The following is a 15,533-nucleotide window of genomic DNA, read 5'->3' on the forward strand; positions in this document are numbered from 1 at the left end:
GGTCCTGTATGAACGGGAGGAAGCACTTCAGTGCGTTCTCGACCGCTAACATCTCCAGACAGTTTATGTGGAAACACTTCTCTTGATCTGACCACTGGCCGAAGGCCGGTCTGTGACTTTTCGGTAAGAGATGGTTCCCATCATCACTCCCTGCTGGTACAAGTCGGCTACTAACCAGGGCTGCAGAGCCGCTATGCAGGTCTGAGTCACTCTGATTTTCTGGCCGCCAGACACCCAAGCTCGGCAAGACGCGCGAGCATTCAACCAGCGCTGGAGCGGGCGCATGCGCAGTAGGCCCAGCTGAAGGACCGCTGCAGCTGACGCCATACAGCCCAACATCCTTTGAAATGTTTTCAGAGGGAGAAAGCTGCCCTTCTGGAAAGATGCGGCTAGGTGTCGAACACGGCGCGCGCGCTGCGTCGATAAACATGCCGTCATAGTCACCGAGTCCAGTTCTATTCCTAAAAAGGAAATTGACTGGCTGGGCGTTAATGAGCTCTTGGTCCAGTTGACCGTGAGACCCAAGCTTTCCAGGTGACTGAGAAGCACTGTTCTGTGAGACATCAGTTCTGTCTCTGACTGTGCCAATATCAGCCAATCGTCCAGGTAGTTCATTATTCGCAGCCCCTGACTTCTCAGGGGGGCGAGCGCCGCGTCCATGCACTTCGTAAATGTACGGGGTGCTAGAGACAGGCCGAACGGCAGGACGGTGTATTGATATACCTGACCGTCGAAGGCGAATCTCAAAAATCGCCTGTGACGGGGTATTATCTGAATCTGAAAATAGGCATCCTTCAGATCTAGAGAAATAAACCAGTCCCTCGGGCGAACGTGCGCGAGGATTTTTCTGGTCGTAAGCATTTTGAACGGTCTTTTCGCAAGCACCTTGTTCAAATGTCTCAGATCGAGGATGGGCCTGAAGGCTCCGTCCTTCTTGGGTACGAGAAAATATCGGCTGTAAAAGCCTGACTCGCTCAGAGAAGGCGGTACCCTTTCTATTGCCCCTTTGCACAGCAGCTTTGCTATTTCTGCGTGAAGTAGGTGTGCTACTTCCGCATTCACTATCGTCGCGGTCCGGGCTCGGAAGCGCGGGGGACGGCGAATGAATTGAAGTGTATAGCCATGCTTTATTGTGCTCAGCACCCATTCTGAAACCCTTGGGATAGCTTCCCATGCAGCTACGTGAGCCGCTAGGGGGCGAATGGCCTCCAGGTTCAGATCGCCGCCATTCGCGGGCTTGTGAAAACTGAACCGGAGCCGAAAGCGTGGCGCGCGCGCTCTCGGTTCTGGGCAATGGCTGCTCGCTGAAAACCGAAACCGGCTGATTTATGTGGGATGTCCCAATCATAAGGGATGGGGAACATTCTCTTTCCACTTTTTGTCGCGCGAGCAGCGCTCTGGGCGGAGAAGCTTTCTGTAAGCGTGAACGCGTGTGCGCGGGCACGAGACTTACAAGTGTATTTGACGCCCCGATCGAATAGGATGGGGAGCGTCTTATTAACGCCCTGCGCCTTGTGATAACACTTAGACTCGCGGGCGGCGCCCGGGGAGAAGTGTGTGTTAGTAAGCGTGAACGCTCTCTGGCGGGCACGAGACTTACATTCATAACCTGCTTCATTGACCGTGTTACAGAGCGGGCAGACAGTGGGCACAAACCTGTGGACACATTTCTTACACTCAACACTCGAGCGGCTTTTCTGCGCTTTATGAGAGTGTGCTCTGTGAGTGACACGGAACGTGTTGTGCTTGTGTGTAGGGGTGAACACTGGGGCGTGGGCACTTTCACTACACTTAAGACACCAACGGCACTATACTCTTTTGAGATTTCTCTGGGTCGCCATGAAGACGGCGTATGTGTGCAGGCGAGAGGGTAAATGAACCGGCTCGTTGGCTGCTAAATGGACCACTGCAGTAGCCTGTTTGAAGGGGACTGACAGGGAAATAAACTTTGACGGCGGTCCGGCCGCAGCGGGACACGCGCGTCTTTCTCTCTCATAGTTTGATATGAGTCTTTAGTGATAGAGCGGGCAGAAAAATAGGCATGGGCACGAACTCGTGGACACATATCCTACGTTCAACACTCGAGCGGTTTCCCGCTTTAAGGGAGTGGGCTCTGTTCTGTGAATAACACGGGAAGTGTTGTGCTTGTGTGTAGGGGTGAACACCGAGATGTGGGCACCTTTCTACACTAAAAAACACCATCGGCGTGAGCCGGATCCGAAAACGGCGGCTTGCTGAGGAGAGCCGCATAAATTTTATCTGCTGCGGGAGCCAGGATCGAACACGGGTCTCTGGCGCGAAAGCTTAAGGTTTAGCCACTGAGCCACATGGGGAAACAACGTAAGCTTTAGTTGGCGCGAGCAGATAAGAGAGAGAGCGTCATCACAGTTTTCGTGTGCGTGTCGGCATTGTCTGCAGGCGTGCGTGTTATAACAGGCTCTCTACTGCAGTATAGACATTACCAGCCGCTCGAACTAGGAGGAGCTGGAAAATGTTTGAGAAAAAGAGGGGGTTTGTCAAGCCTCGGCGGGACAAAAAACCACTCTTTCCTTCTTTCGCCGGTGACGCATGCGCTCGGGGCGCGCGCTCGCTTTCTGTACGTAAGAAAGCTGGTCGCGCGAGCTGCATAAATTTTATCTGCTGCGAGAGCCGGGATCGAACACGGGTCTCTGGCGCGAAAGTTTAGAGTTTAGCCACTGAGCCACAGGGGAAACAACGTAAGCTTTAGTTGGCGCGAGCAGATAAGAGAGAGAGCGTCATCACAGTTTTCGTGTGCGTGTCGCTCGGGGCGCGCGCTCGCTTTCTGTATGTAAGAAAGCTGGTCGCGAGCTCAGAGAGGAGAGCTGCATAAATTGTATCTGCTGCGAGAGCCGGGATCGAACACGGGTCTCTGGCGCGAAAGCTTAGAGTTTAGCCACTGAGCCACGGGGGAAACAACATAAGCTTAAGTAGCGCGAGCAGATAACAAAGAGCGCGCGCGGCAGCTTCCTTGTAAAGGAAGCTAGCCGCGGTTAGAACAGCAGTCCATTGTGGCGTGTCCCTCGACCTCATCCTCGGACGCGACGGCAGTGAGGCTCGTGAGCGGCAGCTGCGCGTCGGTGAAGGGAGGCGGGGAAGGTGAAAAAGCGAGGCTCGAGGGAGGCTTTCCGGCGAGCGCGTCGCTGTGGCTACAGGCTCCGGCTGCCTTTGGGAACGGCGCTTATCACTGCGCGGTCCCACAAAGGGCGGAGTGACTGCTTCTGCGGAGTCGCGGTAGCTTCCTTGTAACGTAAAGGAAGCTAGCCGCGGTTAGAACAGCAGTCCCTTGTGGCGTGTCCCTCAACCTCATCCTCAGACGCGACGGCAGTGAGGCTCGTGAGCGGCAGCTGCGCGTCGGTGAAGAGAGGCGGGGAAGGCGAGAGCGAGGCTCGAGGGAGGTTCTCCGGCGAGCGCGTCGCTGTGGTCACAGGTTCCGGCTGTCCACAGGAAGTGCGAGGCATCTTGAAAAAGACGCTCGCTGCTCTTTTAGGAGTAAGAGAAAAGAGAATACAACAACAATGTAAAAAGGATACGTCGCCGGATAGCGTAGCTCGCACGGATGGCTGAAGGTGGCGAAGACGGCCGGCTTCCTCAGCGCTGTCCTGGCTGGCTGTTCGCTGTCTCGACGGCGACGGTGGCTTCCCTCAATCCAGCGATGCGAAGAGCTCGCTGAAGAGTCGAAAAATCAGGGAATTCAGCCTACGAGCCCCTTCTTTTATACGCTAAGCCACGCCCATTCTGGCGGGCTGTGACGCTATGAAGGCGCGAGCGCCCTTCATTGGGCGTGACGTCACGCCGGGCTCACTGGTAGGCTGCAGCAGTTGCCTGCAGGGCAGCCAATGAGCACGCTAGACTGCCTGCTCTAGGTCTGCTAGCTGCTGCACTGCGTTGACAATGAATACAAAATTAGGATAATTTTTTGGCTTCAATATCTCGAGAAGATGAATCTTTCCCGTAGCGTAAGCTAAACTTACGCAATACGAGAGAACCTCTCGTAAGAGAACTTCAGTACAGTGGCGTCATGCCCATTCAAAGTGGCACGTGCCCCCTCAGATTTTTCCTCCCTGATAATTTTTTTGTCACAACTTTATTCCTATTATGCTCCATAATTACCAGAGCCTATAACGACTCAAATGTATTCTTCTGGATGTGTAATAAATCGGTCAGCATCAGCCCGCCCCTTTTTCCTAATATGGTGTCTGTGTATATCAAATCTAGAGCGCTACGCGCGTAGCGCTCTAGAATCTTTGCTGTGTATGTTCAAGCAACTCACTCGTCTCGCACGTTGAGCTGGCAATGTTTTACAGATGGTCTTGAAGTGGTAAGTGGGCAAAGCAACAAATCGGCATTGAATTAGTTATCGGATGATATTAAAAGGTAGTGGGATTATTTGTGGTTGACCTGGAAATTTTAACTTGATCAAAAAGTTATGGATTTGAAATTAGCTGCGATTTCAGAGCATTAACTTAAGTTGTGTCAGTGTAACGTTTTCGATAGCTAGCCTAGTCTAACCGTAAACTAGTTGGCTAACGTTACTGCCTGCCATACAAAGCCAATAAGCCATAGTAACGTTATCTGATCGGTTTTGAAACATCTGTTCTGTTTTGTCTTGTGTCAAAGTCTCCAGCTGGTTCAATTGTTTTCAGTTTAATAAAAACGAGGGTGTTAAATTTGTTGTAGGCTAACTGCAAAATTGTATTACTTTTTTACATTTCTGTCAAATATTAACCATTTTCAAATAAACGGGGTAGTGTTAACCTTATTCAGCACTGAAATCTGTCAAACTTCTTTCAAAGTCCTTCATCACATATTAATATTAAAATAACTTAATTTCAGAGCACCACAAAGTCAGACCTCAGCACCTTTATGTACCTTTAACCCTCTGGGGACCAAGGTGTTTTTGGGGTCCTTGAGATGTTTTGACATGCTCTGACATTTGTGCTTTTTTCAGTTGCTTATAAACATTAATGGCACAGGTGAAATTACACTCTATTTAGCACAAAAGGGCTACCATAATATGTGAGCAACATGTATGTACATGTTTGTATTTTTGAGAGAATATTGTTTATGCATGGTTATTGAAAAAACTAAAAATTAAAGTTTCTGAAATAAAGCCATAAAACACATACTAAATATGTGTCCACAAGACTTTTGACTAATGGAAGTTGTGGCCTAGAGTTTTTGCTTCAAAATGATCTGAAAATCATCCTGTCTAATCATTCACATAACACAATAGATTATTTTAAATTGTGAAAAACATTTTTTGTTAGCCAAGGCAATATGCGAATGGGCGTGAACGGCCCAACCCCATTGTGATTAATTAGGTGGTTGAGAAGACAAAGACCCCGCATATTAATGAGCCTTTCATTCAGGTGTGTCACACAAGAAAGAATGCAAGGACAATATACACACACACACACACACACATACATACATACATATATACATATATATATATATAAAATCAAAGTATAAATGAAAGTCAAAAGCACATTTTTAGTCATACCTGGAAACAAATCCTGTTCAAATAGGTTATATGGGCCATTCTACAGAATTGGTTCAAAGTTAGAGTTGGAAACATCTTGAAAAGAAAATTGTCTTTTTCCATAAACGTCTTAGTAGGCCAATACATTTTATCATACATATTTCAAAGTTAAGGATTCATTATTTTGATATAGCTTGCATTGGAACAAACACTATTCTTAGTTTATTGACAAAACATACTATATATTTAACATATGAGCAGAAACTGCTAACAAAAGCTTATTTGATGTCTATTTTAGAGTTAAAACTTTATAATCTATCCAAAACTAGTCACACACACACACACACGCACAGAAACATGATTCAAATTTAAACAGTAGGCTATTTTTGCGTTTACAGACACTAACATTATTATATATCGCGATTAGAACAAAGCACAAGAATAAAAACACTTACAGCTCAGCTCGCTCCTCGAAGTGAAAGTAAACCAGCACTTGTTCTGAGGTAGGTAAATGTCCCAGGATTATTCCTCACAGCCGCGCAAGACGACAGTACATTAATCTGACTAAATATAGTGTGTTTACCGAGTTTATGTGGGCGTTTACACGTCTCAATGTGTTGCTTCAGATCATTAGCGTTTGAATAGAGCGCGCTCTCCGTGGGCTTGTCACATTAGCGGAATAATGAGATGCGAGAACGATAATGAGAACGGCTGACACCTCTCTCTTTTTATATAGATTACATAAACAGAGAATATTTATTTTAGTTTTAAATTAGATAATTTAAAAGTACAAACTTAAATGATCATAAACATATATTGCTCATGTCTGGGTGAATAGTATTCGCTGAGTTTTGTTTAAGTTTAGAGACGTGCTCCAGAAAAAAAGTTCTCGGACACGGAGAGGCAGAACGCACACCCTGTTTATTTTCTTTATTTTACAAAAGCACAATATTTTATTTCGATTGTAGGTGGGCACATAAAAAAGTAGACATTTAACAGTTTATTTTTTAATATGTCTTAACTCTGTATGACCAGAAATGATGGAGTAGTTTAAGTCTATTTTTCTGCTATGTGAAAAAAATCTGCCAAAACGCACCGGTGCGTTTGCCGTCCCCAGAGGGTTAATGTAAGATCGTTCTTAGGTCACATACCAATTTAAAATCATAACATAAAAACTGCAATGGTACTGTTTTTAAAATCATGTGTAGTAGGCCTAAGTGTACAGTAAGTGTGTGTAAACATGCTTTAATGAAGTAGATTTCAAAAGCTTTTGAATTTGAGCTTACAGTTCTTTCATCAACCTGTCTTTTACATGAACTTAAAAAATAGATACTTTAACTTAGTCCTCAGATAGAGGAGGGTTGCTGCTAGCTCCGTTAAGGTATTTCTTTCCCTCCCAAACTGCATTGAAATGGTATGTTTAGCAGCCAGAATTTAAACATTTTCAGGGGGAGAAACACCCTGACCCCTCCTAACATGATCCATATCACCCGTCAGAAAACAATTGCAACGTCTCAGATTGTGCCCCCCCCAGAATTTTGGCTTGCGTGATGCCCCTGCTTCAGTACAAAGTATTCTCCATTCTAGTGTTTCTTTCCCTTTTGTTTCCAGTTAAATGCCTTCAGCTCCTCATCCCAGTAGTTTTTATTTATTCTCACTACCCCATTTTCTTCATTCCTCTCTTTCACTTTCCATCACAGTGCAAAAGTCCAAATGGGATTTTCAGAAATCTAGGTTAGAGTCTGGTTCTACTCTACTGATAACCTGTGCAATGTAGAGGCTGCTACATTTGCAGGGCAGGGCAGAGTTTCTGAACTTGGCTGTTTGTATTTGTGTGGACTTTTTTTTCGATTTGACATTAAAGCCATCTGTCCAGCATCTCCCACATACAACCCCAGTTAGCAGAGCTGAAGTTAGTCACTATCAAAAGGACAACACTTCCTAAGTGTTGCTGTATACATACTCCAAACCTCTCTTTTTGAATTATTAGTGGTTTGAAGTAGATTCAAACATATTAATGCATTTAGCCATGAAATGCATTAAACCTCTTCTAAAACCTGCTTATCCCATGATACAATTACTGTAACGCAAAACCTTAAGTCAAATTTATTTATATAGCTCTTTTCAGAATACACATTGTTTCAAAGCAGCTTAATAGAAATTCATGTTGTTAATGTTCATAATATATTAATATCAGGCATTTGAGATTTGCTATATAGTATATTTTGTCTTATTTGAGTGTATTGTCTGTATGCGAATAAAGTTGGAAATAATAAATACAATTTTATATGTAGAGCTGTATTTTAATAGTTTAATTTTTTGCGACGATATAAACAATCATGCACCCAAGATTTGATAAATATATATAGTATATTTTGCTTAATGTGAGTATACTGTATATGCAGGTAAAGTAATATATATCCAGCTTTTAAAATATCGCGGAGCGAAAAGTAAGGGATATTGTACATACGGCCGGTTGTTATTGCAGAATAAACCCCGACAGGACGATCAGGGCTATCAGGTCTTACGTCACACTGAAGGGATCGATTTTATTCTGCGATAACAACTGGCTGGATGTACAATATCCCACTTATTACATGGCTACTTGCCATATACTGTAAGTAAATAATTAGACTCTGAGTATTGACTTGAGTTGAAATATTTTATTAGGGCTTTTTAACGCAAAGCTTCCGCGAAGAAAGCAGTTGCTAGCAAGCGGCAAGTTCAAACTAGATGGAGATTTAAGGGATATGGTACAGTCATACCCCTTATTACATGATATTTCACCTCATAAATAATTATGTGGATGAAAGATATTGATTTGAGATTAAACTTTTTTAAAATCTTACCTGTTTGTTATCTTATAATCCATTACAGTATACAAAACAATTGTTGCAAAATAGCAGCAGCTGCATTTGCATGAAACGAGAGTGAGTCCATACCCAAATTACATAATTAAATAATTGTACGCAGAATATTGATTTGAGTTTCAATATTTTATTAGCTCACCAAACACAAAACTTCCACAAAAGAAAAAAACGCTCCTAGCAATCGTATAGCGCTGACTTCAGTTACTCGGATGAGCCTGTGTTATCCGTTTTTACTGGTTGTTATCGGGGAATAACATAACGCTGGGTGGTGCGATTGACTAATCAGAATCAAGTGTTTCACAGAGCCGTGTAATAATAGTTTAAATTCTTCGATGATTCAACAATGAAGCAAATAGAGATTTGCTATATTGTACATACCACTTAATGCATACCACTCAAGTGTTTTGTTTCTTTCAATAAATAATTACGTTATTACTAATCAGATTAAAACAGATTAAAACCATTACTAATCAGATTAAAATCTTTACTTATTTTATTCTGAATTCTTATTTATTTTATTTATTATTTATTTATGTTTGTTATCAATACTCTGACCACACTGCAACATTAAATAAATAAATAAAATATTGATTTGAGAGGAGAATGCTGTGGTTGAGCCATTAGAATCATATATATATATATATATATATATATATATATATATATAATAACTATTTAACTTGAAGAACATCTACAGAAGCACAAACCACTTTGGATTTAAAGCAAAAATGAATGTGTTTACTGTATGCGTGAAACAGAAAGACCCCCTCTGATCATCCCCTGAACCCCACAACATCCCTCCTGCTACGAAATTTAAGATGTAGGGAATAAGGTGAAATGAGGAGCAACTGGTGAAGGAATGTAACCCCTGCCACGTACATACCCCCATGAACCCCATATACACTCACAAATACTCTCTTTCCTCTGGATACCAGTAGTTTGAGCTGACAAATCAGGACTGTAAGAAGTGTTTGTCTTCATTATGAAAAGAACGGTGACACTGGGAGCTCTTAAAAGGAGGGAACTTTATAATTAAAAGTAATTAAATGATGGCCGGCTGCTGTTCAGTGCTTGAGCTTAGAACAGAAAAAGTCCTAGTTGTTGCTTTGATGCATCAGAAAAGGACTGGTTAAATGTGGGTGGGTTCATGAAACGCTATGGTTTCGGGATGCTTGTTGTGAATTTAAATCAATTTAGGATGTGAGGTACCAATCTCAACCTAAAGCCTAAAACTTTTAAACTTTGAGCAATAGTTTAAGCTATAAAAATTAGTCTTGTCAAACTTTTCTTTTATTGTCTTAAACTTTCTAAAAAAATTCAGTTCATTTTAATTTAATTTCATTAAATAATTTAATAAATATTATGAATAGAATTGCATTTCTACATCATGTTTGCTCTATTACCTATATTAAATTTCAGATTCAAGAATTGACTTGGAATTTAAAACTAAATTTAAATTCAGGAATTGAAAGTAAAATTCAAGAAACCAAGTGGTGCACAACTATGTTTTACTGTAAAGGCCACTTCACATTGCACAGACAGACGTCAACCAACACAGATTACAGTATGACACTTTTCAGACATTCCACGATCCGGCAAATGGTGATCGAACACGTTCAATCGGTGAAAACAAGCATCGACTAACACCAACAGATGGTAACACACTAATCTGACAAAACCAGACGCAGTGTCTGTTGTTGTTGGTCGACGTCTGTCGGTTCAGTGTGAATTGTCCATAAAATACATTATCAATGAGGGCAAAATGTGTGAAAATCACACATTTGGGTGCAAAGTTGAACCCTAATTGCAATAACATAAACTGTTGACAATGCAAATCGTCTAGTAATCACTGACTGAACTTATGAAGGTCAATGGGGTCAAAATTTAGACAGTCTGAAATTTACAATCACACACACAACTTAGAGTCTGGGCGTGACACATCATTTTACTGGATTGTTCTCCCAAAAATGAAGATTTATCAATTACTCAACCCTTACATCATTCCAAACCTATATGATCTTCGAAACACAAATAAGGATATTTTTAATGAAACTAAAAATTTAGAGATTTATGTCCCTCCAAAACTTTGACGCTTCAGTTCATAAAGACATTGTGAAAGTATCTGAATCAAGAGGTTTAATAAAAGTCTTCTGAAAAGGTGCAAATGCTTTATATGATGAACAGATTAAATTTTTTCTTTAATTCAAATATGCCCAATTTTCACTAGAAAGATGGCACAGAAAGGCTGTTAAAGTGGTATTTAGGTGCCTTTACATAAACTGCTTAATGCTTCTCAGAGGTGGCATTGATGTTTACACAGCAATTGCAACTATACTTTTAGTACAAGGAGATGAGGTGCGTCAGAGCAGGTCTCATTTAGTCTGGCTTTTATGCAGCATTGCATCTTTACACTCAATTTTGAACAAGCTTAGAGCAGCCTTAAAGGGCATATTGCGGGTTAGAGGACCCAACGAGTCAATGTATAGAAAAATAATGTAGGAACTAGATTTTCTTTAAAATATACTTATAAATACGCTACAGAAGCTTCTGGAGTCGTTTTTGTGAGAAAATTTTACTTCCGTGTCTGAAAATGGGCGTGGCGGGCGTGACGTAACGGGCGGGAGAGCAGTCGATTCAAACAACAGGAAAACAATGGATCGCAATGACATTTCGGACGCTGAGGAAGTACTTACTCGTATGACGGACCACAGCCATACAATTATGAGCCTGCTATGCTGCCAAGAGAGCAGGGACAGGCCAGGACTAATGTCAGACAGAACGGTCAGAGACACCATGAGTTGTGGTGTGAGAACCAGTGGAGAACAGGACAGGTGTCTTGGTGAGAGACGTGCTTATAGATATACACGTTCGCTAACGATATACACTGTGCATGCTCACAATATTGTACAGATTATTACCATTGTATCAGGCCAGCAGACATTAGTATGTTTAGGGTAGATTTATACTATTAAATGTATAAAAACTATACTTGAGTATATTTCTATTGTACTAAAAACATACCCAAGTACATTTTTAATACATATTTTTCACCTGGGTTATAACATAAACAGAAAATTAAAGATTTGAATATTTAAACAAGTTTTTCAATTACAAGTTGCCTCTATTTAGGGCATGACTACCTATATCACACTATTTGATGCCATTGGTACAGTATAAGACGATCAATATTTTTGCTTCGGCATCCCATGTTGAACTCCATCATATCGCCGGGATGATAATCCTCCGATCTGAAGTGAACGCTACACACACGACCGCGTTTCTCGAAGCCGATGCGGAAGAGAAATCCCGTCTCTTCACCTGCACAAACCGCACCAGGCACGAAAGATATACAGCCCCGTCCCTTTTCTTGTTATGGAAACCTGTGGACTCGATGTCCTGACAGGCCGGAGTTTTTGCAACCTCCACAAACAATAATTTACCATGACGATGATAAATTAAAATACAAAAACTACCGAAAACACACTGACTCACGGCCGCTCTCACTGAATACCAGCCTACTCTGCACTGAGCCGAGGCTGAGGCTCCCTAGCGTGACGTAAAATGACGCGATTTTGAGAAAAAAAAAAGCCGTTTTTACGAGCAGTCCAAGAAACGCTCACTTTATCTACTAAATTAGTGCCCTTATGTCGTTTTATAACATTTTAAATCCTGCATTAACTTTTCATATGGTATTTTCATACAAGGTTATATATTCATTTAGATTTTTTTTTTTACCTGCAATATGCTCTTTAACTTGGCTGTGTAAAGGCCGTTTCACACTGCAAGCTTGAGCTTCACGTCAGCGTAACTACATCGTCACTGCAGCTGCAGATGCGCAAGAGTATTCACACTGGAAGAGTTTGTACAGTGTCACAGCAGCGGCTCCAAGGCTACATATAAGCGAGTATTTCTTTACAAAGACAACTATAAATTTGTTTTTAGAAGTTGGTCTAAAACTTGATGGTCTTGAAAGTTTGTTAAGATGGGGAAGTGTACAACATTCGCAAGTAAATGGTAAAAAACAAACACAACCAAGAAAACAGCTCTGATCTTGTCTTTTCAGTCATACTTTGATATGTTTACAAGACAGCAAACTCTGCGAATAAAACAAACAAACAAAAAACCGGACACTCGGGTTTGATTTGGGTAGTGCTAGCCTATATACCTGTCTGTGTATTACATAAACTAAAAAATAGTTTATATGTCATGTTTTCTGGCTAATTTACTTTTTTTTTTTTTTTTTTTATAATACACCATTCTTTCACCCAAACTGAATAATTAAAAACAATGGGTAAATCTTCTATAAATATTTTTGAGTCTTCATTTGCTTTTCTGACATACCTGCTTTTAAAACACACTTTTTGTGTGAAACATTGATCAACACACATAGAGCACATCAAATGTGGTAAATGTAAAGTTCAAACATTCTTGCTTAACATGCAAGAACAAAACCCAATGGTTCCTAACTGTCTTTACACGCTGGAAAGTTGACTCTTCTTTAAAGGTAGATGAGGGGTTTGTGTAGGAAAGGTGTTTGAAAACAGCATTTTTTTGCAATGATGTAGTGATGCTATTGAAGCAGAGATGATTTTACTTTTTCTTTAAGGTGAGTCTGAATTTAATCAAACTGAATGATGAGATTACATTTGATTCTTACTTTTGGACTGGATTGGATCGCATGTCCACAAACACCATCAGGTCCATGATTGTTTACACTCTCTTGTGTTGTTCTGATGAGGCGGTGTAGGTTCAAAGAGCTTCTCTGCTAGTTCCCTTCCTGCTAAATAAACGTAGAGAAAGAGAGACTGCAATTTGAGCACTGCCACCCACTGCTTCTTATATTGATACAATAAGCCTGTGTGTGTGTGTGTGTGTGTGTGTGTGTGTGTGTGTGTGTGTGTGTGTGTGTGTGTGTGTGTGTGTGTGTGTGTGTGTGTGTGTGTGTGTGTGTGTGTGTGTGTGTGTGTGAGAGAGATTCGGTCAAGGCCACCCTGAAGTGATGACTGGTTCTGTGATCCTGGAGACCCCTCACGTGTAGCAGGTTTCCTCTCGGGACAAGAGCCTTTAAGTTCATAAGAATCCTCACATTTTCTGGGGCTTGTCATAAATATTGTTTTCATTAATCATGTTTTTTTTCATTTCATGATGTTAAACTCTCGTTTTCGTTTTCTCTGACATCTGCATTCTTTCCACCAGCACTAATTTATAGAGTTATTCATCAGTGTTTCCAGTGCAGACCAGCCTAAGTCAGGTAGCTGTGACACTTGACTTGATCTGTATGTAATAGAGCTTGCAACTAGTGCATGACATCACAATTATAAAGCACTGCCCTTCGAAACTTTGTCAGTCATATTTCTAGTCAATCTGACTTTGCATTACTGACTGATTGGCTTTTTCAGTACTGATAACAATGCTTGTCAGATAGCCTGATATTTACTATCACCAGTCCAGCAGAGAAATGGATCACACAGACAGGGGATATACTATTAGAATAGAACTGTTAAAATGACAACAGACATAAACTCAATCACCAGCTGCTCACATTCTTACTGATGAGCACAGAGAGGGAAACCGAGATTATTAGATACTAGTGCTTTGGAATACACCAGGTGTCGTCTTTCCCTTCGAGAACTGTTGTTCAAAGATGACTAAAGCAAGGAGTTGCACACTTCATAAATTCACTAATTTCCCTCTCAGACACACATACACTTACTGAGTGTTTCTTGTTTCTTCCAGATGAAGAATCTCCTGGTCTGTATGGCTTCCTGCATGTGATCGTCCATAAAGCCATGGGCTTGAAAGAATCTGCCAGTAAGTTAAAGTGTCTTGTCCGTTTTACATGCCTTTAGCAGACTGTGTGTTTTGCTTTTTTCTATTGTGTTGTTTTGTAGAATGTAAGACTAGAACAAACATTTATCCTGCATAATAAATCAATAATGTCCATTTCAGTTTCTTAAAAAAAAAAAAAAAAAACCTTATAAAAAACCTACCTTCTGTGTTTTAAAGGAAAATACTGTAGTTAATTTTAATAATAGTTAATTTGAATAGTTAATAAAATAAAAGTATACTGTAGTTACCAGCTTTATAAATCAGCATTTCCCAAACTTTACATAGAAGGGGGGAATCTCCTCAACCACCACCAATGTGCAGCATTCACCTGGATGATGCGACGGCAGCCATATTGCGCCAGAACGCCCACCACACACCAGCTTTCTGGTGGAGAGGAGATAGAGTGATAGAGCCAATCAGTATATACGGGGATGATTAGAAGGCCATGATGGACAGAGGCCAATGGGCAAATTTGGCCAGGATGCCAGGGTTACACCCCTACTCTTTTTCAAAAGACATCCTGGGATTTTTAATGACCACAGAGAGTCAGGACCTCAGTTTAACATCTCATCCTAAGGACGGTGCTTTTTGACAGTATAGTGTCTCCGTCATTGTACTGGGCCATTAGGACCTACACAGACCACAGGGTGAACACCCCCCTACTGGCCTCACTAACACGTCTTCCATTAGCAGCCTACTTTTCCCAGGGAGTCTCCAACCCAGGTACTGACCAGGCTCAACCCTGCTTAGCTTCAGAACAAAACAAATCAAAAAGAACAATCATGGAATAGTGTTGACTGAATTAGAATGATATAAATTGGGGGAAGTTCGTCATCTGACCAATTTATCTGAAGGATTTGTGAGATATCGTTAACTTGTAGAGCCTCTAATTGTATTATCAACACAAGGAAGACACAAGTGTAATAAAAGGGTTTTATTAACAAAATGATAGACACGAGTAACTAACAACTACTGAATGGATCAAGTGCAAAACAAAGATTGATAAATGCAAGTGACTGAGTCGGATGTTACTATGGCAGTTACAAGTTATCTTATGGAAAGATAAACTGTAGTTCCTCTGGAAGTAATAAGGTAAGCCTTATTCTGAATTCAACAAATAAATCAAGAGATCATTGTTATCTGACATCAGCTATGCAAAATCTAATGCAAATTAGATAATCATATATACTGACAATTAGGGTTGGGGATCATTTCAATTTTAGCGATTTCGATTCTGATTCCGATTCTGCTTATCAAATCCGGTTCTTATCGATTCTTGTTTCCAATTCCAATATTTTTTGGAGAGAAAAAAAAAGGGCAAATACTTGAAG

General features: G+C 41.3%; 1 protein-coding gene across 3 annotated transcripts in view; it reads left to right on the forward strand.

Moving 5' to 3' along the window:
* The window catches only part of abr (ABR activator of RhoGEF and GTPase), a 490,805-nt gene that overhangs the window by 317,872 nt on the left and 157,400 nt on the right, over nt 1-15,533 (forward strand). For all 3 annotated transcript variants that reach the window (XM_056236039.1, XM_056236049.1, XM_056236060.1), the window contains one exon: nt 14,110-14,184. In XM_056236039.1, coding sequence (XP_056092014.1) covers nt 14,110-14,184 — 75 coding nt within the window. The remainder of the gene's footprint in view (nt 1-14,109; nt 14,185-15,533) is intronic.

This window comes from Rhinichthys klamathensis, unplaced genomic scaffold (genome assembly GCF_029890125.1).
Source record: "Rhinichthys klamathensis goyatoka isolate OS25496 unplaced genomic scaffold, OSU_Roscu_1.1 h1tg000019l_1, whole genome shotgun sequence".
Taxonomy (NCBI): Eukaryota; Metazoa; Chordata; class Actinopteri; order Cypriniformes; family Leuciscidae; genus Rhinichthys; species Rhinichthys klamathensis.